Raw genomic sequence first — 27,843 nt, forward strand, 5'->3', positions numbered from 1 at the left:
GAGTACATCTGAGAAACAAGTGACTTCAGGGGTTGCCTAGAGTGCCAAAAGCCTTACTGGAGCCCAGCTCCATTTGTAGGTTGGATGAATGGCCATTGACCCCTTGTTGAGCTCATCTCCTCTTACTGTACAGCTATTGATTTTTGTCCTGTCATACTGTCCATCTACCTGAATACCTTAGGGTGAGAACAGTGTGGTTTTCTTGATTTAGTCACTGATGGCCTGAGACCATGAGACAGGTAGAGCTAATTTACATAACCAGTTGCAGAGCATTATTGATTTGACTTATATAAAGGATACTATGCAGAATGTATCTTTTTTTTTTATAAGATAATACGAATATAGAATAATGTCTTTTATATGTCATAGGGGAGTCACAGTGGGAATACATTTGATCACAGGGCTGTTCAATCAGGGTTGAATAACAACAGGTGTACCTGTCCATACTGTCAAACTCAACTATTTCATAGGATTCACCATTGCATTCTGGAATCTGCAGTAGAGTTCTCAGGTTGGAGAATGTACAAGAGCCAACAGACAGGTGGGTCACACCTGCTCATTTGGTTGACTGTTTGCACACCAAAAGATTTTTGCTCCAATAGAACTCACCTGTGGTTATATATCAGCAACATCTTTGATTCTTCAGTTTGGTAGAATTTAAAAAAGGATTTGAGGTGTTTTTTTACCTTATTTCCAATAAATGCACATATAACCCTAACCCACCCATCAACATATATACCCACGCATCCTCACACATCCAACCTCTACTCAAAAGGCTGTCTGACTGATCAGCAAAACCCCTTGTCAATCACTAATACACTACAACCATGAGCAAATGGTAAAGCGTCTGTGTAACTTTTTGACCTTCTAGAAATAGCTGCTAAATCTCTCTGAAATTACACCCTATCATCTGCAAGAACTTTGCAAAGATGCGATATGGTAGGAAATAAATGATATTTGAATGACAGGATGGTCGTAGCTGGCATGTCTTTTATTAAAGGTATGCTGTAACAGGTCTGGTCTGGACCTAACAGCCAACCAACCGTGTCCATGTTCATATGTGTTTGTGTGTCCATATATGTGCGTGCGTCATGATGGTACACACACACACACATACACACATATATATATTAAAAATTACCTGTTAAAAGGTAGTTTTCTCTTGTTTAAATGTACACTATCTTATAATAAGTATATATATGTATATATATATATAGATATGTATATATATATAGATATGTATATATATATATATATATATAAATGGAGGCATGTGGCCAAGTGGTTAGTGTATTTGACTCAAGATCTTATGGTCATGAGTTCAATCCCCAGTGGTTCATTGTGTCCTTGTACAAGACACTTTATTCCACATTGCTCCAGTCCACTCACCTGGCAAAAACGAGTTGTACCTGTAATTCAAAGGGGCCAGCTTTGTCATACCCTCTTTGATGGTGAATCTCTCTGAAAACTACACAAGGAGTACACGTGTCTGTGGTGCACTCAACCACTTGCACATAAATTTTATGATCGGGCTGTTCCGTTGATTGGATCAACTGGAACCCTCATCGTCACAACTGATGTAGTTTTCAGTTTATACACACACACACATTCTTTTATTTGTTTTATTCATTTGACTGCGGCCATGCTGGAGTACCACCTTAAGGGGTTTTAGTCAAACAAATCGACCCCAGGACTTATTCTTTGTAAGCCTAGTACTTATTCTATCGGCCTCTTTTTTACCGAACCACTAAGTTATGGGGACATAAACACACCAACATTGGTTGTCAAGCACAAATACATAAATATATGCACATGCATATCTCTCTCTCTCTCTCTCTCTCTCAAATCCGGGATCTAGAATTATCTAGTAATTTTTTACTAGTTTCATCTTGTCTCCTTGTTTTCTCTCCGTGTTGATATATGGAAAATTTAGGTGGTTTTAGAGTCAGATCATGGTTGCTATTTTCAGCATGGTGGTATCTCGTAGATACCCTAATTTATAATTATAATAATTATTACCTTTGAAAGTTATTTTTTTTCCATGCTGACCACTTGATAAAATCGTTATTTTATTTTTAAATTAACGATCTTATCCTTATTTATGTGTGTATATATATATATATATATACACACACACGACAGGCCTCTTTCTGTTTCCATCTGCCAAATCCACACACAAGGCTTTGGCTGGCCCAAGGATATAGTAGAAGACATTTGGCCAAGGTGCCATGCAGTGGGACCGAACTCAGAACGATGTGGTTGGGAAACAATCCTCTTGCTACACTACTACACAGCCATATATATATATATATACACACACACACACACACACATATGTACATTTATAGATATATATCGTGTGTGTGTGTTAACAATAACTTTGGTAGCTTATATTATCTTATAGTATTCTGTATGTAATAATGAAGTGGATGTTGTGGGAGGAGGTAAATGAGAGGGGAGAGGCTCTCAGTGATGGGGGTGGAGGCCTTAGAGAAGGTGGAGAAGGATGAGTAGTAGGATAGATAAGGTTGGAGTGGCGGGAGTGGGCGGAGGAGGTGGAACAGTGTAATATAAGTGTGGTGATGATGATGATGATGATGATAGAGAAATGAAGGAAGGGGGGCGGGCGAGAGATGAGGAGTGGTAGTATGAATGAGACAGTCATGATAGCCTTGGAGGTGGAGGAAGGAGGAGTAGGAGGAGGAGTAGTAACGTGAATATGACAGTGATGATGATGATGATGATGATGTTGGAAATGGTGAAAAGAGAAAAAGAAATAGCGTTGATGATATGATGATGATGTTTGGATTGGTAAAGTTGTAATAGTATCAGTATGATGGTGATGGTGATGATGGTTTTGGGGGTAGAAAAGAAGTGAAGAAGCAGTATAGTAGTGATGATGATGATGGTGTTGGGAGTGGTGAGAAGGAGTGAGGAAACGGTATAAGCATCAGTGTAGCTGTGATGATGATGATGACGGTGATTGTGGTGGTGGTGATGATGACGATGATGATTATGATGATGATAATGATGATGATGATGATGATGGTGTTGGGATAGAGAGAGAGAATGTGGCACAGTTCCAAGTTGTTGAATCTTCTGGAGATGTTGTCCTTTCTTTCCTCTCTCTCTCTCTCTCTCTCTCTCTCTCTCTCTTTCTCTCTCTTTCTCCCCCCTCCTCCCCCCCCGTTTAATCTCTTGAATAAGGTTAAAGCTGTTGAAAATAACCCAGTCGTGGTAGCAGTGGTGGTGGGACTGGAGCGGGGGGGGGTGCGGGGCGGTTACTTTGTGTGTGTGTGTGTGTGTGTCTGTATGAATGTGCTTGTGTTTCCTAGTCAAACGTGTTTGTTTTGTGTGGAGTTTAAGTATGGATGTGTGCGTGTGTGTTCAGTGATGTTGCAGTGAGTTTGTGTGTGTGTGTGTATATGTGTGTGTGTGTGTGTGTTGTGTGTGTGTGTGTGTGCAGAGATTGCAGTGAGTATATATATATATATGGGAGGGTGCTGTGTGTGTGTGGTGGGTTCCAATGATGTTGCAGTGAGTTTGTGTGTGTGTATATATATATATATATATATGTATGTGTGTGTGTATGTATGCAGGTGAGTGTGTATGTATGTGTGTGTGTGTGTTTCAGAGTTTGCGTTGTTTTTTGTCTGGAGTTTGAGTGTGTTTATTGCATATGGGTTGGTGTAAGTCTCTGTGTGTGTGTGTGTGTATTCTACATTGGAGTCTGAAATTTTGTTGGTATATACAATGCGTATGTATGTGTACATTGGATCGTATATTAACTTCTGTGTGTGTGTGTGTTTGAGTTGGAGGTGTTTGTGATCATTATAGGTGTGTGTGTACTTAATATGTATTTGTGCGTGGGTGTATATATATATATTTATATATGTCTATTTATATTCACATGTATATATGTGTAAACATATCTCTTTTATTATTTTAATGGTTTCAGTCAGTCACTGTATTGCAGCGACCATGCTGGAGCATAGTTGTCTAGCTTTTATTTGGTCCCAAGTACTTACGTTTTTAACTGTGGAAATTATTATATTGAATGCTCTTTGTTGAGCTGCTAAGTTTCAGAACATCAACACACACACACACACATGCAACAGGCTTCTACACAGTTTCCATACCTCATATTTTACCCACAATGCATTGGTGAATTCAAGGATGGAGTCTCAGGCACTTGTCTAATCTAGGATTGAACCCCAAGCCACAGGGTTGGTTGTGAATTAAATTTTGTGCTCTTACACCAAAATGGCAACCCAGCCTTTGAGAGTATTGAAAATGGTAAAGCAAAGATTAAGCTGTTGACGTGGAGAGGAATATACACAGTTGACCCCAGTTTATAACTGGTTGAGTTGGACAACTGCTGATAAGAGTAAATAGTTTCAGCCATTGTCAGCATCATCATCGTTTAACGTCCGCTTTCCCTGCTGGCATGGTTTGGACGGTTTGACTGAGGACTGGTGAGCCAGGAGGCTGCACCAGGCTCCAGTCTGATCTGGCAAGGTTTCTCCAACTGGATACCCTGCTTAACACCAACCACTCCGAGAGTGTAGTGAGTACTTTTTATGTGTCACTGGCACGGGAGCCAGTCAGGGCACTGGCATCGACCATGTTTGGATGGTGCTTTTTATGTACCACCAGGATGGGAGCCAATCAGGGGGCACTGGCATCGACTACATTCAGATGGTGCTTTTTATGTGTCACCAGCACAGGAACCAGTCGGGTGGTTCTGGCACCGACCATGCTCAGATGGTGCTTTTTATGTGCCACCGGTATGGGAGCCAGTCAGGTGGCACTGGCATCAACCATGCTCGAATGCTTCTTTTTAATGCTACTGGCACTACGAGGAGCATCGGAAAGTTAAATAATTGGCGCCTTGGTAGTGTTTTTGGTTTTTTTGTAAAAACTAAAGGGAAAACTATACAGACAGTTTTGAATTGACCTCAGTATATTACTGGTTGACATTACATGCTTTTGTTAGAAATGTACTCATATGTACATAAACTGCTTCACTGCCCTGAATGGCTTAAGTCCAAAGACCAAAGGAGTAAAATAAAGACTGGACATCTGCTTGGGGCTTCAGAATTGTCTTCTTTCTTTTTCAAATGGAAGTTGGAGAGAGAGAAAGAGTGTGTGTGTGTGTTTATCTATGGATATCATCATCATCATCATCAGCTACATTTTAATGTCCATTTTTCCATGCTTGCATGGATTGGTCAGAGTTTTTCAAGGCAGATTTCCTACATCCAGATGCCCTTCTTATTGCTTTTCTTTATCTGTTTCCAAGCAAGATGATGTTTCCTGATGGCCAGAGACATTCTCAAAGAATATTGGAAACGAATGATACACATTGACAATTATGCATTGTCAAGAAAAACCAACAGAATCATACACTCACACACACACACATACACACACACATACATCCATGCATGCATTCTTTGAATATCTACTGTTAGCGAAAAGAGTACTCAATACCATATTAGACATTAATGATATCCTATTTTGGTTGAGTCAGCCTCTTGCTTCTCTGAGTTTCACCTGTTGGCACTTAGAATCTTCAGACAAATAGTGCCTACAGATGAAACTCAGAGTAGCAAGAGGCTGGCTTGATCATGTGTGTGTGTGTGTGCTTATATGCTTATGCTGGGCTCCTTTCAGTTTCTGTCTACCAAATTCCCTCAGAAGGCTTTGCTCGGCCTGGGGCTATAATAGAAGATACTTGTCAAAGGTGTTGTGCAATGGGACTGAATCCAGGGCCACACGGTTGGGAAGCAAACTTCTTAACCGCACAACCAAACCAACACATAAAAAAAACATAAAAAAACATAATATAAAAAAAACCTCTTAATTTTATTATTGATTTTTAAACCTTAAAAGGACAATAGAAAGCAGAATCAATAGGACACTCCACAAGGTGCCTCTCATTATTTCACTACACATTTTTGGTTCCATTCTGCTCCAAGAAATCTCAGCTAAGAGTTGTCCTTTAGAATTTGGAAAATATCATTTTTTCATTTTTTAAAAAAAACATTTTTCTCTTCTAGTGTCAAAAAACAAACTTTGCTTTCTGTTTTTATCTCTTAATCTTCCCTTGAGCTCCTGTTTTTCTTCATATTTTTTAACAACATGACATTTGAAATGTTATTTCCTGAGTTTATATTTCGCTTTCATAAATTTCCCCTCTTTGTATTTCCTACATCTGCCTGCATTCGTCTTCAACCCTGTCATGCAAGTCTTCATGAGAGTTCTTCCTACATTCATGTTAACTTCCCAAAGATTTTTGTTATCTTTTCATTTATTCATTCCTCTTTTTCCCCCTCTCCCTTCCCTATACATATCATCATCACCATCATTTAATGTCTGTTTTCCATAATGGCTTGGATCGGATGGTTTGAGATGAGGTGGCAAGCTCGAGAACTGCACCAGGCTCCTGTTGTCTGTTTTGGCATGGTTTCTATGGCTGGATGCCCTTCCGAATGCCTGACACTTTATGTACTGGATACTTTTTATGTGGCACCAGCACAGGGAGTGTTGGCACGTAAAAAGCACCCACTACACTCGCGGAGTGGTTGGTGTTAGGAAGGGCATCCAGCTGTAGAAACACTGCCAGATCAGACTGGAGCCTGGTGCAGCCCTGGCTTCCCAGACTCCGGTCGAACCGTCCAACTTGTGCTAGCGCAGAAAACGGACGTTAAATGATGATGATGTTTACACACACACACCTTTCTTTCAAGACATCTACTGTATTTTTCTTTCCCTTACTCTCTTTCAGTCACTTGTTCAAAATTCTTTCATACAGTTCTTATTCTCTATTTCCTCACCACCACCACAAATGACTCATTCTATCTCTACTCTCTTGTTATTGCAGGACAAACGCTACCATGTTGCCCAAGAACTCTACAGAAACGAACAGGAATACGTGGAAGCTCTCAGAACTTTAAAAGAGGTTGGTATCTCTCTGTGTTTATTAAGAATACTACCATCATGTCTTAGGGATGTGGCTATAGCTGACATTCTTCTCTGCTCCAAGTCCAATTCATACTGGGGTCATTTTCACCTTTTCACCCCTCTGGGCTCAATAAATTAATTATCATAAACCAATAAAGAAACCTCTAAGTAGTTGTTCAATTTGCTAGAAAAGGCAGTTAAATCCAAATCACATTCTTTTTTTTTTAAAAAGAGTGGACACATCAGAGTATTGGATGGTCAGGATGATGGTCAGGACTAGAATTTCTTTGATACTAAGTTTGCTTAGTCAAAGATGATAACACCACCAACAACAATTAAGTACCAGTAATATGCTGGAACATGTTTTGAGCTACTGTATCTGTGAAGTCTGATCAATAAATATAGGGATTGTTGCTATGGTAACTGAGCTAAAGTATGCAGATTGAAGCCCCTTGGCTCAGATTGACCTTCAACTCTGTTGCATATGCACTCTAAGTTATAACGTTGATGGTCACTTCCATTGCTTATAGCAGTGCTTGGAAGTAAAGTGTGGTCATCTCACCACAGACGTTCCATCAGTGACCATGACAGAGAATGTGTGTGTGTGTGTGTGTGTGGAAACAGACATGACTTGAAGGTTGTTATGGCCAGGAATCTTTCCTAAGATCAAGTCCCACTTGAAAGAAGCAGGAATTCTAGCTGTTGAGGAAATCCAGGAGAATGCAAACAAGGCAACTGCTCTCTATCCCCAAAACAGAGTTCCAGGAATGCTTCCATCAACAGAAACAACTCTGGGATAAAGTGTGTGGCTTCAAGAAGGGGACCGTTTCGAAGGGGATTCAATGCCTCATAGGTGTTGTAGTTTTCTTTTTATGGCATCAGTCCTGGTACTTTTCTGATTAGACCTTTGTATATAACTCCTTTATAAATGTGTAGCTTTGTGGCTATGTGATAATTATTATCATTGTTTAGCCCTGGGTCAGACTTGACTGACCTGACCTGACTCATGATCAAAGCCTTCCTACCTAGACCATCCAGTATATCCTCTCTGCTTCAAGGCGGTGAGCTGGCAGAAACGTTAGCATGACAGCGAAATGCTTAGTGGTATTTCGTCTGCCGCTACATTCTGAGTTCAAATTCCGCCGAGGTTGACTTTGCCTTCTATCCTTTTGGGGTCGATTAAATAAGTACCAGTTACGAACTAGGGTCGATGTAATCGACTTAATCCGTTTGTCTGTCCTTGTTTGTCCCCTCCATGTTTAGCCCCTTGTGGGTAGTAAAGAAATAAGAAGTTTGTTTCCCAGTTGCTTGCTTTTGAAATCAGTCCCTTAGCACAACACCGTGGGCAAGTGCCTTCTGCTTCTATAGCCCTGGGCTGACCAAAGCCTTGTGGGTGGATGTAGTAGATGGAAACAGAAGGAAGCCCATTGAAACGTGTGTGTGTGTGTGTGTTTGATTCATCTCATCTGTAGAATGAATTGCATACATTATATAAATTAGTGATGAACTTACTAATTGATTCAATGCAAAAAATGTAATTGAAGCCTTCCCCTAAAACAATTACAAGCTTCTAAAATGGCCTGCAGTGAAAATGCCGGTTCTGTTAACTTGAAGGATGGCATTCGTGACCTAGATGGATCTCATTGACTTCAATATAATTAGATGTACATTTGTTCGCCGTTTGGGCTGTTAATCTCTCTCTCTCTATCTTATACACACACACATACATACACATATATTAATAGTAATAGTATGACAACAAAAGAATGAAAAAGACCTCGATTTTATGTAAATAGAGGAATTTCTCTGCAAATATAATATGTGACAATTATTTGGTAGCCATGATAAAACGTCGAGTTTCGGATGTGGGGGCGGAAATCCACATCGGCATCTCTTCCGTTATCAGGCCATCAATGGCCTGGTAACTGAAGAGATGTCAGTGTAGGTTTCCACCCCGACATCTGAAACTCGGAGTTTTATCATGGCTACCGAATAATTGTCACATATTATATTTACAGATATATATATATATATGTATATATAATCAGTAAAGATTCCAATTAGATTATCTGGTGACATAGATTTGGTAATTATCTTTGAGGGAAATTATGCAGTGCACCATAAAGCAAAGGAGCAAATGAATGAATTAAACTAATTTGCTATAATATATCCTCACATTGCTCTGCGACAATGACAGGGTTACATCTCAGGTGTCCCTTAGAGGGGGATCTCACAGTGGTGGGGTCTAACAACAGAAGGACCCATAGACATAATTTGCTTAAAATCACAATCGCATCGCTGAAATGAGTAAAATATATATATATGGCTCCTGTGCTGGTGGCACGTAAAAAGCACCAACCAATCGTGACTGATGCCAGTACGCCCTGACTGGCTCCTGTACCAGTGGCACGTAAAATGCACCATCTGAATGTGACTGATGCCAGTAGCCTCGGACTGGCTTCTGTGCCGGTGGCACGTAAAAGGCGCCAACCAATTATGACTGATGTTACTACCCCCTAACTGGTTCCTGTGTCGGTGGCACATAAAAAGTACCCACTACACTCTCAGAGTGGTTGGCGTTAGGAAGGACATCCAGTTGTAGAAAGTTTGCCAGACCAGATTGGAGCCTGGTGCAGCCTTCTGGCTTTCCAGACCTCAGTCAAATCATCCAACCCATGCCAGCAGGGAAAGCAGACGTTAATCGATGATGATGATGATGATATTCTAGTTTGAATACCCAATGAAATACCCAGGCAATTACTTGATTTTCAACTACAACAAATTAAAAGTAAAATTGAGCCATGCTACATAAATGTTTTATTAGCAAATTAATTCCAATAATTTAATAACTTTCCTATTAATTAGCTTCGTTACTAATGCAGAAATGCATTGATACAATAAAGCCTTTTGTTGGACCACATTTCTTGTTTGGTTTTTTGGGGCCCTGATAATGAATTTCTCAGCATTCTTCTTCAGGCTGCAACATATTAAGGGCCCCATGAGAGAAGTATAGGATAGAGAGTTTCAGATTGATTATTTTAAAGATCTGTCCTTGTACCTTGTTTTATAGTCATAGCAAAACATGGCTTGCATGGAAATTGGAGATACCTAATCTTGAAGGGCAGCTCAGTGTTTGGTACCAGTGGAATTTCTTAGTAGGAGGACAGTGTCACTTTTGTAGGGACTGCTGGAAATAATAACTTCAATGACATTTGTATGAAACCAGGAGATGATGCATTGAGTTCACTCATTACTTTTGAGGGGTCCATATTCCATAGGATCATGACGGGGTCTCCAACTTTAAGTTTCAGGATGTGAGAGGGAATTCTTGGAACCTCAATTGAGTTTAATGCCCCTACTAGTTAGGTTACAGAATTCTAATCCTTGGCAATACAAGCCACAGACTTGTAGTTTCTCTCTTTGCCTGGAATTTCTCTCAAATGCCATTTGTTGAGCTGATTGAGGTGTTCAAAGGAGACAGTATTACTCTTTCTACCGATCACTTAGACCTGGTTCCTTTGCTGAGGAAGACTTCAGCTTTGAGCTGCTTTAGGGTTGAAACTGTTTTCCCCAATCCCCAAGGGATATTAATGATAACCAGGTTTTAGCAGCTCCTGCCACCAAGCTGGTCTTTTTTTTTTTTTTGCCAAACCACATATATTTACACCTACAGAAGGCAATGAGGCACCCCTTCTAAACCAAAACACATTGATATCATGTTAAATAAACCGAGAGCACCCCCCCCCCCTATTTATGCATTCCAACACTTTTCTGGCCATTCTAGTTTCTTTTTTCTTTTACAAATATTGCTTAACAACATCCAGAGAATAAAAGGACAGCATTTGTTGTTGTTGTTTCCTGTCACCCTATTATTAATGCCCCACCCCAGTCCTACCCATTAACTCCCCCCTCTCTCTTTACCCCCACCCCACCCATTCTACCTCGAATATTGTTTAACTGCTTCATTTTTCAGGTTATTATTGTAGCTAATTATGTTGACTTTGCTCCTGCTATTACGCACACTGTCGTTCTTCATTGTTGTTGCTGTTGTTGTTGTGATGATGATATTGTAATTTATGTTTTTGTTGTTGCTGTAATTATGATGATGATGTTATTGTAGCTTCTATTTGTTGTTGTCGTTGTTGTTGTTGTAATCATTATTCTTCGGTGAGCTGGCAGAATCATTAGCATGCTGGACAAAATGCTTAGAAACGTTTCTGAGTTCAAATTCTGGCCGAGGTCAACTTGGCCTTTCATCCTTTCAGGGTTGATGAAATAAGTACCAGTATAATACTAGGGGCGGGGTCGATGTAATTGACTTACCCCCCTCCTCTGAAATTGCTAGCCTTGTTCCAGAGTTTGAAATCCTCCTTCTCCTCCTCATCATCATCATGGCAGGGGCAGCTGTAAGCTTTACCGAATTGTTAGCATGCTGGACCTGTCTTATGTTCTGAGTTCAAATTCTGTTGACTTTGTCTCTCATCCTTTCAGGGGTGATAAAGCTAGTTCCAGTCAAGTGCTGGGGTCACTAGAAATTAGAAATTATTATTATTTTTAAAGGATGGTGTTTTGGAAAATTTGTTTAGAATGTTGGACGAAATGCTTTGCTGGGTTGCTTCTGGTTACTTTACATTTTGTGTTTCAATCCTGATAAAGTCAAACTTTGCCTTTTATCTCTCTGGGGTCCAAAATAAAGTACCAGTCAAGTACTGGGGTTGAAGGAATTGACTAAGCCCCTTCCTTTAAAATTGTTTGCTGCCTTGTGCCTTAATCAGAAACCATCAGAATGGTTAGCAGGCTGAGCAAAATGCTAAGCATCGTTTTGTTTGTCTTTACATTCCGATCTAGGATTCCACTTGGGTTAATTTTTCTTGTCATCCTTTCAGGGATAAGCACTGGGGTACATATAATCAACCCCACCCCTAACAAAACCAAAAAATGCTGGCCTTGTGCCAAAATTTGAAATCATCTTCATTATTATTATTATTTTTGATTTTCCTCAGGTTCGGTCTTATTCCTGGATGGATTTATATGGGTTGCTCAGGTTACCACTTGTAACCTTAGATACCCACAAGCTTTCAATAGTCTTTCAAATGCTCAGAACGTCCTTGATAATCTTTCTTGTCTCTGAGAGGCAAACTTTCTTTAAAAGATCCACAGGACATTCCATTCCAATCTCCTTCAACCATTTGTCTATGTCTTTGCTTAATTATTACCATCATCATCATCATCATCATCATTATTATTTCAACCCCTGTCATTTTGTAATTTGTATTTGTAATTTTCCTTTGTCCCTTGTAACATTAAAAGAAGCTATCATCATCATCGTCATCGTTATGTTATCAAAGACAATCTTTTGCGTTGGCCGATATCATTTGTAGAGAGAGAGAGCTTGAACATAAACAAAACAGAAGCCATTCTGCTAGGCAGGTCTCGTCCCACCCACCTCATTGTTTGTGACACTATTGTTGCAGGATGTCAGCCTCAGGCTTGAAATAGGTTTGTTGCTGTTATAGAGACTAGAAAGAAGTTTGTTGTGGCGGCAGATTTGGAAAGGAATTCACATGACTGACACACACTCCATTGCTAGTTTATCCAATTAGACTTTTAATTCCCTAAGTATCCAACAGTTGATTAACACGTGGCCAATTTTGTTTTAGCAGACCTGTGATTAAAGGTATTCTCTTTCAGCCATAATCATTCCATCTTTTAATTTTTCTAGGACTGCCTTTTTATTTAACCCTTTCGTTACTGAATTTATTTTGAGATGCTCTGGGTTTCTTTCAATTACTTTAAATATAACAAAGAATTTAGTAAAATAACTTAGTTATCATTCAGGTAGTGTTAGGAACATAAATTGTGGCTAAAGTTTGGTGGAAGATTTTTATTCAAAACTTATGAAAACAAGACATTTGTACTACAGAGGCAGTTTCAGCTGGGTTGGTATCAAAAGGGTTAAGAATGGTTTCTCTATTATATATTTTAACCCTTTTGTTACCATATTTCTGTTGAGATGCTCTGCATTTTTTGCAGTTAATTTAAAATATAACAAAGAATTTAGTAAAATATCTTAGTTGTCATTAAGCTTGTGTTAAGAACATAAATTGCGACAAAGGTTTGCTGAAAGATTTTAATTCAGAACTTACGAAAACCAGACATTTCTACTACAGAACCAGAGCTGGTTTCAGCCAGGTTGGTTACGAAAGGGTTAAAGACAGTAGTGTGTGATTTGAGGGAGTTTCAGCTGTTGTTTGTTGTGATGGGAGAACAACAGGTTAGCATCTACTAAGGGGAGATAAGTCCCTTTATTCTTTTATTCCTTAATTCCTTTATTCTTTTATTATTTCATTTGTTTCTCTCTCATTAGACTGCGGCCATGCAGAATTTTAGTCAAATGAATCGACCCCAGTACTCAGTTTTTTTTCTCTTTTTTTGAAAGCCTGATACTTATTCTATCTTATTCTCTTTTGCTGAACTGAAACCTACCAACACCATTTGTCAAGAGTCCTCTCTGCAATATGGACACATATTTATCTGAGTTTATGTTTCCCTCATACACCACCAGCTCTGATCGACCATTGCTCCAAATTGCTTCCCAGACCATCACAGAATTAGCTGCCATGTTTCATTGTTGGCTTCAATCTTTTCACATCAAATTCTTGATCACAGAGTCTCCAGACCCACATCTGACCACTGTCTGGAAATACAGCAAATCTGGACTCCTCAGAGAATATGACAGTGTCCCAAAATGCTAGTGGCCTCTCCACCATCTCACTGGCCCAATCTTTTCTCCACTTATGTTGGCTGGTTGAAGAAATGGCTTCTTTCTTGCTGCTCTGCCATAGTAACCAAGTTTATGGAGACACCTGACAGCTGTTCTGTGACTGACATCAACTTGTTATGCTATGACAGAGGCCTTGCCACATGGATCATCCTCCACACTTCTCTTAGAAAAGAGAAGGGTCCTGTCAGAGGGCCTTGGTTGATCTGGGCGAGGTAATGTGGACTCCTTCCCCTCTCTGGTGAATTGCACAATCATTCTGCTAACTGTAGAAAGGTTTTCTGCGATTTTACGGTATGTCCACCATCACAATGATCCACAATATGGCCTCTTTGAAATTCAGATAGTTCCAAGGCTTCTTTTGTACGTGGCATGATTAAAAAGCCACAAATAGAATCTGAAACATAAAAATGTCAATCAATAAAGAAAAAGTATAAACCATTACAAGTTAGAATAAACATAGAAACAATGTTTTATGGGGTGTTTATTTACTTCTGTCATGTCTGTACACACACACACACACACACACACACACACACACACTACATAGATATGCGTTTACTCTTTTTGTATTTGGTTTGCAAGATTCCTGATGCAAACTCATGTAACCAGTTGACGAATTATTATCAAGAAGTGAAATTAAACCAGTGTGTGTTTATCACTGGCATAATGACCCTCCTGAGTATCATCATCATCATCATCATCGTTTAATGTCCGTTTTCCGTGCTCATGGGTTGGACGGTTCGACCGAGGTCTGGGAAGCCAGGGGCTGCACCAGGCTCCAGTCTGAACTGGCAGAGTTTCTACAGCTGGATGCCCTTCATAACGCCAACCACTCCGCGAGTGTAGTGGGTGCTTTTTACGTGCCATCTGCACAGGTGCCAGGGGAGTCCGGCATCGGCCATGATCGGTTGGTGCTTTTTACGTGCCACCGGCACGGAAGCCAGCCAATGCGGCGCTGGCACACTATTTAATTAACATTTAATATTTTACAGTAGCTTGACCTGTTGATTCTGCTTTTTAAAAGATTTGGTTTCTAATTAAAATATATTATTTTCAGTATTTATTTTTAATTATTTTCAGTATTTACTTAATGTTTGTTTTATTTTTATGGCAGCTGAAAGTACTTTTTATTTTTAATCACTAGAGTGGAAACTTGTTGTCAGCTAAGCAAACTGAGGCAAACAGAATTATGTGCCTTCATTATTGGCACAATGCAACCACTGTGTCTCTTTGTCTCCTTCCCTTATATACATATATATATATATAGTTGAAAATGGATACCATGCATTCTTACATTCAACACATACGTATCTATACACAGTACATGCATAGCTTTTTCTACACATAAACACATACATGCATACATACATACATGCACACATTCGCATGTATTTTCTTGTGCTCCGATACTAACAGTGTATGTATAAATAAATGTGTGTGTGTGTACGTTTATATATATATATATATATATGTATGTATGTATAAACCTTCGCACATGCACATACACAATATGTGACATACATCTACTACCTCTCCATACACACATACATACAATCCCACACAAGCACAGATACATAAACGTACACATCTACACCTATTTGAAGAAACCATTACCAAAATGAAGATAACAGTTATCTTTGTCCCAAACTTCTCTACTGATGCCTCTCTGTGCTACGACTTATCTTTTCATTTTCTCCCCACGTCTCTCTCTGTCTCTATCTCTGTCTGTCTGTCTGTCTCTGTCTCTCTAACGTTCGTACTTGCTTACTCTTTCACTCTCTCTCTGTTACTTTTCTCTTGCAGAAATACATGATTCCACTGAAAACCCAGAAGAACTTGGACGAGAATACAGTTGCCACTATATTTCACATGGTTCCAGAGATTCTGACACACCACTCCATCTATTTAGACTTTCTCAACAATGTTTGGGAGAACTGGGACTCCAAGTCAAGTACACTCGGTGATATAATCATCTACTTTGTAAGTAGTTCTCATCATTCACTTGATGAAAGCTTTCTCAGCCTCTACAATTAATTCTTCAGTTTATTGGGATGTGTGTGTGTGTGTGTGTATGAATGAGTAAGAGAAACATATACACCAGTGTTTATTCTTGTGTGTATATACCGACCTATGTTATATGAACATGTGAATGTACAATACAGGGTGGGCCAAAAGTAGGTTTACAGTTATTCAATTATCTCTTTCGCATTTATGTATTAAGAGTTTAGATCTTAATTAGAAGAAAAATATGAAACCGTTATTCAGCAAGATGGAGCACCTCCACATTATGCATTAACAGCAAGAGACTACCTTGACCAAGCCTTTCCACAGCGTTGGTTTGGAAGACGGGGCAGCACCGAATGGTCACCTGACCTGACACCAATGGATTTCTTTTTGGTGGGAGGTGTTGTAAAGAACAAGGTTTATGAGAAGAATCCCAAAACAGTAATGAATTAAAAGCTTACATTTCTGACGCATTTCACTGAAATTGATGGAGATCGGAATTTGTGCCACACTGTATGTCAGAATGTTCTGAAGAGGTTTGAAGAATGTTGCAATGTTGAAGGAGGACATTTTGAGCCTCTGAGAGATTAAATTTTATCTGTTTAAAATGTGCATAAACAATGTGATTGTAAGACAGAAATTTAAATATAATAAAATGTTCTAAAAGAAATTTAAGGTGCCTACGTGATAACTGTAAACCTGCTTTTGGGCCGCCCTCTATATACTTTCATCAGTCAGTATTGCCCTCATGTAAGGCACTGAGCCAGCAGATCTATTAGCATGCTGGGCAAAAAGCTTAGTGGCATTTCATCTGTTATCAGTTCAAATTCTACCAGAATCAACTTTGCCTTTCATCCTTTTGGGGTTGATAGAATAAATACCAGTTGAACACTGGGGTCAATGCTATCAATTTAGCCCCTCTTAAAATTGATGGCTTTGTGCCAAATGGGAGACCAATATTGCTTGCATCTGTGTTTGTGGGTGTTGCTACATGTGATATTTTGTCCTAAATCCATGATGATTTGTGCATTCATTTCCACTTAACATGTTTATGTTTCTGTAGGTATACATGAATGTGTGCATGTGAGTACACACATGCACACACAGTGCATGCTTGGTTTTTTTGAGACTCAGAGTAACAACAAAGTGAAGCCTTAGTTTCAGATGAAGGATGTATATATATATGATAAATATTAAAGAATGGAGTTGGTAAATCATTTTAATACATCGTTTACAATTGTTTCATCATTCTCCAACAAATCAGTATATCATCATCACTGTTTAATGCCCGCTTTTCCATGGGTCAGATGGAATTCGTCAAGATAGAATTTCTATAGCCAGATACCCTTCCTGTCACCAACCCTCACCTGTTTCCAAGAACATTAATATTTTCCCTTGGCCAGACATGTTTCTTTACAGAAGGCTGGAATGAACATCACTTGTATAGTGGAGATACTTGTTTAAAACTAAGATGTTAAAATACCAATATAAGTTTCTTCCAGTCTCTGTCTACCAAATTCACTCACAAGGCTTTGTTTGGCCTGGGGCTATAGTAGGGGACACTTGACCACGATGGGACTAAACTTAAGACCATGTGGTTAGGAAGCAAGCTTTTTTTAACCACAGAACCACTTTATATATATATTTATTATATATTATTTACATTTGACGGATAGTTGTCCCCATCTTGTTTGTTGTTAACACCCTTTCAGCTCCACCCTTCATCAGGTCTTTCAAACCTGGGTTCTTTGATGTTATTATTATTATTGTTCACTGCCTGAAATCGAACTCGGAATCTTGGGGTTAGTAGCACACGCTCTTAACCACTACACCATATGCCCGTGGGCAGTTATGGGGTGAATTTTAAGGCTTATAAATCTAATATTTTCCTATCCTTCCTTAGGAATGAGAACCCAGGTTCGAAATTTCCCTAAGACACCTGATGAAAGCTGGAGGGTATATCAGCCGAAATGTTGTGTTAACAATAAGCAAGATGAGAACAAATATCCATCAAATGTAAATAATGTACATAATTCCTCATCTCTTAAATACAGAACTGTAATACATATATATATATATGCATGGTCACATTCCAAATTGGTTTTTATTTGAAATTTCTATCCTCCTAGATAGATCAGGAACAATGTTATGGTTGAGCAATTCATTTTTGGTGTGGTTTCTATTGTTGCATGTCCTTCTTATTACCATCCACCTTACTGACACTGAGTGCATTGTATCATGGCACCAGCAGGAAAGAATTGTCTTGACCCTTGCAAGACTAAACAGTCTTCTCTTTTTCTGCTCTTCATTAATTCATCAGCATCAGACATTCATATCCTGATGAAGACTAGAGAGAATCCTGTCTTTGTCTGTTTTCTCTGTTTATTCATTTCCTCGTTTCCCATAGAAGAGAAGCAGGGTAAGAAGGTGACAGAAGAATAAAAGAAGAACCAAAGTAATAGGGGCAAGAGGGTGACAGGGGAGAGAAAAGGGGAGAGAGGTGAAGAAAGATAGCTGTGTTGTGGTTTTTGGTAAGGAGATAGGATAGAAATAACATGACTGATAGGATGATAAAAGAGAGAGAGAGAGAGAGAGAGAGAGAGTAATAGGATCAATAGGGTGATAGAGAAAATGGACAAGGGTGGGGAGGAGAAAATGAAAACAGCTACACAAGGATTGTTGGTATGGAGATGGAATACAGAGAGTATGAGCAGTTTTATGAAGGAAGAAAGTGGAAGGAGTGAGATAGAGTGATAGAAGATGGTGGGTGTTAAAATGAGTAACAGGGATGAAATAATGGGAGAGAGAGAGAAAGATGGTAGCATTAAAAATGCAAGATTGTTAGGGAGAATTTAATATGGAGAAATCTAATGTAATACCATTCCTTGTTGTACAGGCAGCAAGCTAAGACAAAAGAGACAGGTAACTGAAAGTGAGATTGATGGTAGAGTTGAGTAGAGTGCTGGATGTGAGAGCAACAGAGAAATGGAGAGAAGAGCAGGATAAGGAGACTTGATATGAACATAATGGTTAAGAGTCCCAAATATAGGTGTAATACGTCCCAGTCTCCACCCCCATTATCATTTTTATGTCCCTTTTCCCATGCTGGCATGGATTTTGCTCTTGGTCTCCCCTAGCACCACTCTTTGCCACAAACTTCTTTTTTTTTTTCCGCCCTTCTCAAACCTAGCCAGGCTCATGGGCCCGGTTTCTGTGGCGTATGTGTTCCCCCCAGCTGGACAGGACGCCAGTCCATCGCAGTATTACTCAAGAAACAGGAAAAGAGAGTGAGAGAAAGTTGTGGCAAAAGAGTACAACAGGGGTCGCCACCACCCCCTGCCAGAGCCTCATGGAGCTTTAGGTGTTTTCGCTCAATAAACACACACAACGCCCGGTCTGGAAATCGAAACTGCCATCCTCCAACCGTGAGTCTGCTGCCCTAACCACTGGGCCATTGCGCCTCCACTTGCCACAAACTGCTGTCCCTTATTGGTGAGAGGTTCAGACTGTCATGACACTTCGCTACTTCATTCCATGTCTTCCGGCCTTTCTTGGTCTCCTGCTTCCACTTGAAATGCTCAACCATTTTTTGTATACAATCAACATCCTTTTTATTAGTGGTTCCCAAAGAAGGTCATACTAGCATGGAAGGCGAATGTTAAACGATGATGATGATGATGATATATAATTTTCTAGGTTTCTTCAAACCATCTACCCTTCATTTTTCTCTCTCTGTCTCTCTCTCTCTCTCTCTCCCCCAAACTTTCTACAATCCTCATTTTCATTGTAATCATGTTTGTATCCCTACCCCCCTCACACACACTTGACTGCCAACATTGGTTTGTTTACATCCCTGTAACTTAATGGTGTTCAGCAAAAGCAACTGATGGAGTAAGTACCAAACTTTACAGTGGTGCCCCAGCATGGCCTCGGTCGTATGACTGAGCAAGTAAAAGATAAAAGATTGTGATTTGTTATTTAACTCTACATCAGTCTTAATTGAGCCAACTTATCATCAAAAGCATTCCATCTTTGGAATGCTTTCTGGCACAATGTATCTAGAAGTACATCATCCAATGAGTTCCTCCTTTTTCAAGATGGTAACATGTGATTTAAGGGAGATTTGGCTTCTATTTTTAGCATGTCACATGAGCATATATGAGACCTTCTCATTGGCTTGTCTTTGCATGCAGGAATGGATACAAGAGGAACACCGAACGGGGAAAGATGCAAAGAAATTAACAGAACTCGAATCAGACTTGAACACTGAAACACTTTTTTAATATCTCTCTCTCTCTCTCTCTGTCTCTCTCCATCTCTCTCTCCGTCTCTCTCTCTCTCTCTCATCATCATCATCATCATTGTTATCACTATCATCATCATCATCACAATTTAGCATGTGTTTCCATGGTGGCATGAGATAGATGATAATGTAATCTTGAGGTTGTTGCTTTCCTCACATCTATGAAGAGGGGGTCAAGTTTTATCCCCCGACCCCCGCCGTCCTAAATTTCAATCCCAACCTCTGCCATCAAACACATGTGATGTTTACATATTTCTAGTTTCAAAACAATGTCATCAATCTTCTTCATATATTTCAGATAATGTTTTTGCATATATTTGTACATGGTTGTCACTGTTCTTTGAAACACACACACACACACATGCCTGCTCACAAACACACACATGTGCACACAAGCACTACCCTCACACACTCAACACACAAACACACACTCACATGCTCTCACACACACAAACACACACTCACATGCTCTCACTCACTCACTCACACACTCACACACGCTCACTCACTCGCACTCACTCACACATTCACACACACTACCCTCACACACTCACTCATACACACATTCACATACATATACACACACACGTTATACATTGCTGGTCACAATGTGCTTTTCATTGTTTTAGCTTTCGAATGACCCCACCCCACTGGCCAGGAAAGGTGGTCAATGCACCCCCTGATTGGAAGGTGATTCCATCATAGTGCCACCCATTTACAGCTGGAGCAACATAAAATGCAGTGTTTTGCTCAAGAACACTACACTCTACTTGGTCGAAGAATTGAACCCATGGTCTAGTGATTGTGAGTGCAGTCACCTAACCACTAGCTCATGCGCCTTCATACTAACACACACACACACACAGAAATAATGGGTTGTACATTTGTTTATTTAATATAGGCTTACAACTGTTTCAGATATGCATTTGGGTGTGTTCAAGGTTGAATTTTATATAAATAAATGTATATATCCCATAATTCCTTTCTATTTTATGAATGACTGTAAAAAAGATACCATCTTAAATGGGCAATACTACCATGGATTTACAGATTTGACTGGTGATCGACTTTGACCTTTGACTTCAGTTCTCCTGGAGTACAATACTGATCATAAAACGTTTTTCTTAGCCCAGTGTATCTTTATCTATAAAGAGTGTAACAAGTATTTTGCCTGGATTAATATCTCTTATTCACCCCTCTTTGTTTTGGTAAATATTATTATTATGGGGTTTATGCAGAATATTGAGAATCTGTATATCCATTCATAACAAATTCTATTCATTCTTAATGTGTTCTGGCACATTTGAATGTTAATATTTGACTGCTGTTGTTTTTCCTCCTCAGAGAACATCTCCCTTTAGATGTTGTCTGATCATAACACATGTGATTCATTGATGTGTGGCGACTCTGAGACAACACTGTAATTCATCTTTGTCTCCTCAGTAAGAGGAATCAAAGAAGAATACTGGCAAACAAATTCTTTGCAGATGCTTACTGAGGTCTGCCAAACTGATAATTCATGAGGTGCCCACAGAACATCAAGAATCCAAACCATAATGAGGAGATGCATTTGTGATGGTGGTGGCAGTGGCAGCCATTGTTCATTATTTACATTATTTACATTTCACGGATATTTGTCCTCATCTTGTTTGTTGTTAACACAACGTTTCGGCTGATACACCCTCCAGCCTTCATCAGGTCTCTTGAGGAAATTTCAAACATGGGTTCTCATTCCTAAGGTATTTTTCGATAATATTATCATTATTATTCAGGTCACTGCTTGGAATCTTGCCTTACAGGAACTCAGCATTTCTGTGATTGTTAGACCTGCTATAAGAAGCAGTCAGATCTTTGAGATTCAAAGGTAGGCTATGTATAGTCTCATTACAGGCTGACCAGGCCATACCCTTTCTAGTTAGAAAATCTTTTTCAGATGATGATATGTATGACCCAAGATATTTGTAATCAGAAACCATATTTAAGAGCGTATTGTTGAGAGTATGGATGATGCAATCTCTGTTGGACAGGCACTTGTTTACATATTCAGTCTTGGACTCATTGAGGTAAAGACCTACACAATTTGAGGCTTGTTCAAGAGATTGTAAAAGAGACTGGGCATTGGAGAGAGAATCACTGATAAGCGCGACATTGTTGTAGAGCTGAAAACGAGTTAATTTCTACTCTTCTCCTCTGGAAGCCATCTACTCGCGATACCAGAGGGTGCACACTCTCCTACCCTGATGTAATCTCAGGGATACAGGCATCCAGCAACAGGACCTCTGTAATGCTATGATGGACCGTGAAGTCTGGCGTAACATAGTAAATTCCAGTGTCTTGACCACGGTCGAACAATGATGATGATGTATAGTCTAGATAAAGGATGGACTGTCATGACTAGAATGTCTTTGATCATGGGTTTACTCTATCAGGATCAACTAGGGAATAAGCCACAATAACATGAATGTGAGAAAACATCAGATAACTTTTTTTTGCTGTGAAGTTCTTTTTTCTTTTTTGCGCATATTTATTAATTACAAGTCGTTAAATACTTCCTACCACTCCTTTCAGGCCTCGTTTATCAGTTATTGACTTTGTGAGATTCAAAATGATCACGAGGTGCAGTGGGGGTGGGGTCATTGGCCTAAACAGCTTGGATACAGCTTATACATTGAGGTGCCAGCCTGGCTAGATATGGGCTTGGCTATTGCGGTTAACAAGCTCACATAGCAACCACATGGCTACAGGGTGTTGGTCCCACTGAGGTAACATGGGCAAGTGTCTTCATCTCTTGCCCCAAGCAAATTAATGCCTTATGAATTAATTTGGTTGACAGAAACTTTTTGGAAGCCAGTTGTGTGTGTGTGTATGTATGTGTTTTCCTTTCACTCAGCCACTTGACAACCGGTGTTGGTTTGTTTACATCCCTGTAACAGTTTGGCAAAAGAGACGGATAGAATAAGTACAGATTTAAAAACAAAAGCAGTGCCACAGCATGGCTACAGTCCAACGTCTGAAAGAATTAATAGATAACAGATAATTCTTAAGCAAGCATCTTGTTTGTAGTTATCTACTAAGTAGATGTTTTCATTTTTTCTTTCTTGGAAACAAGATTTGTCCGTGGTTTAGTTATTTTGCCATCCATAACTTTTTTTTTTCTTTTCAATATCTGAGTGGTTTTCTGTAGAACATCGACATATTGTACAACAATCTGAGGCTATGGTCAGAGACACTCATGCCAAGTGCCTTTTAGTGGAGTTGAACCTGAAGACATTTCATTGCAAAATGAGCTTTCTTAATCACGCAGCCATGTCAACACCCTTATGCCAACTGGATTGCATATGCTTCACTAAAAAGATCTAATAAGATTGGAACATGTCTTTGATTTAATCAGTTGGCTTTAAAGACAACATCCACTTCTATCTGCATTATCCATATTTTTCCCAAACCTTCTCTTTGATAATTATTATTGGATTATAGGCTTTTCTCTTTACTTGTTGTTCTTTTCAGTCATGCAAATTACATGGCAACCCCACTAGTGTTGGTGCCATGAAAAAAATAAAGCACCCAGTACATATTGTGAAGTGTTTGGTGTTGGGAAGGGCATCCAGCTGCAGGAACTGTACCGAAGCAGACCTAGTGTACAATGCTTCACTGTGGCTCACCAGATGCTGTCAAACGGATCAACCCATGCCAGCATGGAAAATGGATGCTAAATTCTTTTATTCTTTCACTTGTTTCAGTCATTTGACTGTGGCCATACTGGAGCACTGCCTTTAGTTGAACAAATTAACCCCAGGACTTATCCTTTGTAAGCCTAGTACTTATTCTACCGATCTCTGCCAAGCTACTATGTTATAGGGATGTAAACACACCCAAAAAATCGGTTGTCAAGCAATAGAGGGGGGAACAAACACAGACATACAAACATACATATATATATATACACACACACACACACACACACATACAATGGGCTTCTTTCAGTTTCCGTCTACCAAATCCACTCACGAGGCTTTAGTCAGCTCGAGGCTATAGTAGAAGACACTTGTCCATGGTGCCACGCAGTGGGACTGAACCCGAAACCATGTAATGAGGAACCAAGCTTCTTACCACACAGCCACGCCTGCAACCTATGGCAACAGTGCTAATAATTATTTCCCTTTGTTGGGTTTTTCTCCCCCTCCCCTCAATTTTAATAATGGTACAATTTCCTTTCCTTATATCCAAGTGTAAAACGTAGTTGAACTCTAATTTTATTTATTCTATATTTTCAATGAAAAAAAAAGAAAAAAAGCAATGTTCGAGGCTTATTTGTGAGGAAGGGGGTATTTGTTGTTCTTGCAATGGTGTTTCCTCCGATTCTTGGCTTTATACAGCATCCAGCTCGGAGATAAACTTACAGCTTGTTAATACGGCTTTTGTTGATTCTTGCTGGCTTTTTGGTAACAGTGATTCTTCACTCAAGGTCTTCAGTTCACATTTCTGGGTTATAAATTTATTTTCAAGAAGAGTTGGCTACGTATACACGTGTGTGTGTGTGTGTGTGTGAGCATGCATGCGTGTGCATGTTTCTTTATATGTGTATTATTATGTGTGTGCACATGCATGTATGTATGTATGCGTGTGCATATCACTATATGTACTGTATGTTTGTATGTATATATGTATGTATAAATATGTGTGTGTATGTATGTGGAGAGAGAGAGAGAGAGAGAGAGAGAGAGAATGAAAGAAAGTAATTAACAGCCTATCTTGTTTTTCATTTGAAATCTGAGAGAGGGGCAGAGGTGGGGTGGGGGGCGAAAGTAGATCAGGGTTGGACTTAACTGAATACTGCAGATTTATTTCTAGTTTAACAGATTTATTACTTTCAACATTGAATATGTTAACACTAAGTTATTTACTAACAGACACTGGCTGGAACAATAGATTCATTATTGGTGCTGGTACCGAAGGCCCACCCCCCTCCACACACACACACACACACTCCAAATCCATGTCTTCTTTGACTACATCCCACTTTCTTGTTACCTCTACTTGCATTATATATCTGTGTATGTGTGTGTGTGTGTATGTATGTGTGTTTATATGTGTGTGCATATGTGTGGATGTATGTGTATGTATATATATGTGTGGATGTGTATGTGTGTATATGTGTGTGTGCATGTATATATGTGTTTGCATGTATATATGTGTGAGTGTGTGTGTATATATATGTATATATTTGTGAGTGTGTATGTATATATATATATGTGTGTGTGTATATATATGTATATATATGTGCGTGCATGTGTATTTTACATTCCTTTTTCTCTATATAAAGTGATAAAGTCTTGCAATCTGGGTTGAATATGGTTTGCTGAGGAGATCTGATAAAGCTGAAACAAGTCTATTGATTTCATTTGTTGGCTTTAAATACAACATTCACTCCCATCTGCATCATCTTTATTTCTCCAAAAATTTCAGTTAGATGATTTTTTTTACCAGGTTTCTTCCCTTTCCTGTACCTTAAGCCTTTTGCTCCCTATCAAACATAATCCATTGATGACTTTTCTCCATGGTTCCACCCACAAGGTTTTGGTCAGCCCATGTCTATAGTAAAAGACACTTACCTGAACCTGGAACCGTGTGGTTGGGAGGCAAACTTTCTTACCCAACAGCCATGCTTGGGCCATAATTCTAGGTTTTACTCTTCCTCCTTTCCCATTCATTTTATCTTCTATTAGCAATCCTTGGAATTCAGTTTTTCCTAATTGAGGGTCCAGAATATTTTTTCTTTCTTTGATGTTTTCCTGTAAAATATTCTTAGTTTTTACGTTCTTCATAACTTGTCATTGATTTTCAAGTTCCGTCCAGTTTTGTGAAAAGTCTTCTTTTGCCCTCATCTCAAACGCTTGTAACCTATTTGGTAAAACTTTGATTTGAGACCCATATAGCAGAGTGGACCATACATAACAATTAGTTCACAATGCATAACATTAATAGTAATTATATGTATTTTGATATTTATATGTAAACATAACTCTGTGGTGAAGAAGTTGGTTTGGGTTACCAAGGGTTCAGAGTTTGATCCCACTACAAAGTATTGGGAGCAAATATTTACTGAAGCTTTTGTTTGATCTTCATCTTCAGAGTGAGATTTGATAAATTGAAACTTTGTGAGAAAGAGGCCTGTTATCCAACCATCTGTCCATCTGCCCGCCTGTCCGTCTGCCCTTCTGTCGATCTGTCTGTCCACCTGTCCGTTCCCCCATCAACATGTGTGTGTGGGGGTTAATATCTTGCTTGGAAACAGATAAGGACTGACACCAGACCGGACATCTGGCCCTAGTAAATTTTGTTCCAGTATAGACTCATCTGACCCATGCAAACATAGAAAAGTAGATGTTAAAATGATGATAACGAGGATATGCCTCCAGTTTTCCAAAACGGCTGAAGCCATCCATGATCCACCTTTATATATTAATATCCCATTCTATATCTCTCCACAGTTCTCCAAACAGACAGGGCCATGACCTATATGTATGTATGTATGTATGTATATATATATATAAATATATAAATTTATTTTTCTTTATCTCTCCACAGTTTTCCAAACAGACAGTATTAGACAGCTATCTCTCATTTGTTGATAATTACAAGAAATCTGGCAATGCTCTTGAAAATGACTTGCTGACAAAATCTTCTGTGTCAAAATTTATTGAGGTAAGTGGCTTACGAGGCATGGCATGGCGGCATGCACACAAACGCATACCTTATTGACTGTCTCTTTCTGTCTATTACTCTCTCTCTCTCTCTCTGTCCTTGTGTGTGTCTACTAGCTGACTTTTTCTCTCCCCCCACCCCCTATTGTCTTTTTCATTCATCAACTAAGAGTGCACATGGCTTGTTAGGCTGAAGATTTTGTCTGTCTTTTAGTATTCCACCTGTTCTTGCTCTTGCTTCCCTCACCTGAAAAGACAATGTTATTGCAGTATGTGTATATGAAGGTAACTATTTATATACACACACACATATATATATATATATATTATATATATATATATATATATATATATATATGAATCTAATGGTAAGTCTGCATGTCTATTGTTGTATTATGCTCACCTAAACTAACTAATTGCTTGTGTGTACCTAGTACCGAGCTTACAGTATTTTAAAGCAACTCTTAGTTGTCATATGTTGGTAGTTTACTATCAGTATGTATATATACACGCACGTATCTCTCTTTCTTTCTCTCTCTCTCTCCCTCTCTCTCTCTCTCTCTATATATATATATATATATATATCACGGATGGTTGGCATTAGGAAGGGCATCCAGCTGTAGAAACACTGCCCAATCAGACTGGAGCCTGGTACAGCCTCCCGGCTTCCCAGACCCCTGTCGAACCGTCCAACCCATGCTAGCATGGAAAACGGATGTTAAACGATGATGATGATGGTGATTGATGATATATATATATATATATATATATATATATATATATATATATAAATATGCACACATAGACATCTACATAGGCACCAAATCCAATATAGATCCTAGATTGCACCCAAGGTTGGTTCCAAGTATACTGTACGTGTAAAAGAACATGATAAGCAAGTTCCCCTCTGTTTTATTTATAAATCAAGTCTAGAACTGTACTTGGATCATTCTTCAGGCCATTAACAGCTGACGGTTCACTCGGTCACCAGAGTGTATTGTCACATAGGATCACTCAGGCAATTAAAAAAAATGGTAAGAATTTAGCTTAGGATTCACAGAATAAAGGCACAGCAGAAGTTT

At 39.2% G+C, this 27,843-nt stretch overlaps 1 protein-coding gene across 1 annotated transcript in view; it reads left to right on the top strand.

Moving 5' to 3' along the window:
* Positions 1 to 27,843, top strand: part of LOC115218404 (rho guanine nucleotide exchange factor 17) — a 204,025-nt gene that overhangs the window by 128,677 nt on the left and 47,505 nt on the right. Inside the window, exons 2-4 of the mRNA XM_029788195.2 lie at positions 6,887 to 6,964; positions 15,554 to 15,730; positions 26,646 to 26,762. Coding sequence (XP_029644055.1) covers positions 6,887 to 6,964; positions 15,554 to 15,730; positions 26,646 to 26,762 — 372 coding nt within the window. The remainder of the gene's footprint in view (positions 1 to 6,886; positions 6,965 to 15,553; positions 15,731 to 26,645; positions 26,763 to 27,843) is intronic.

The sequence above is a fragment of the Octopus sinensis genome, linkage group LG13 (assembly GCF_006345805.1).
Source record: "Octopus sinensis linkage group LG13, ASM634580v1, whole genome shotgun sequence".
Taxonomy (NCBI): Eukaryota; Metazoa; Mollusca; class Cephalopoda; order Octopoda; family Octopodidae; genus Octopus; species Octopus sinensis.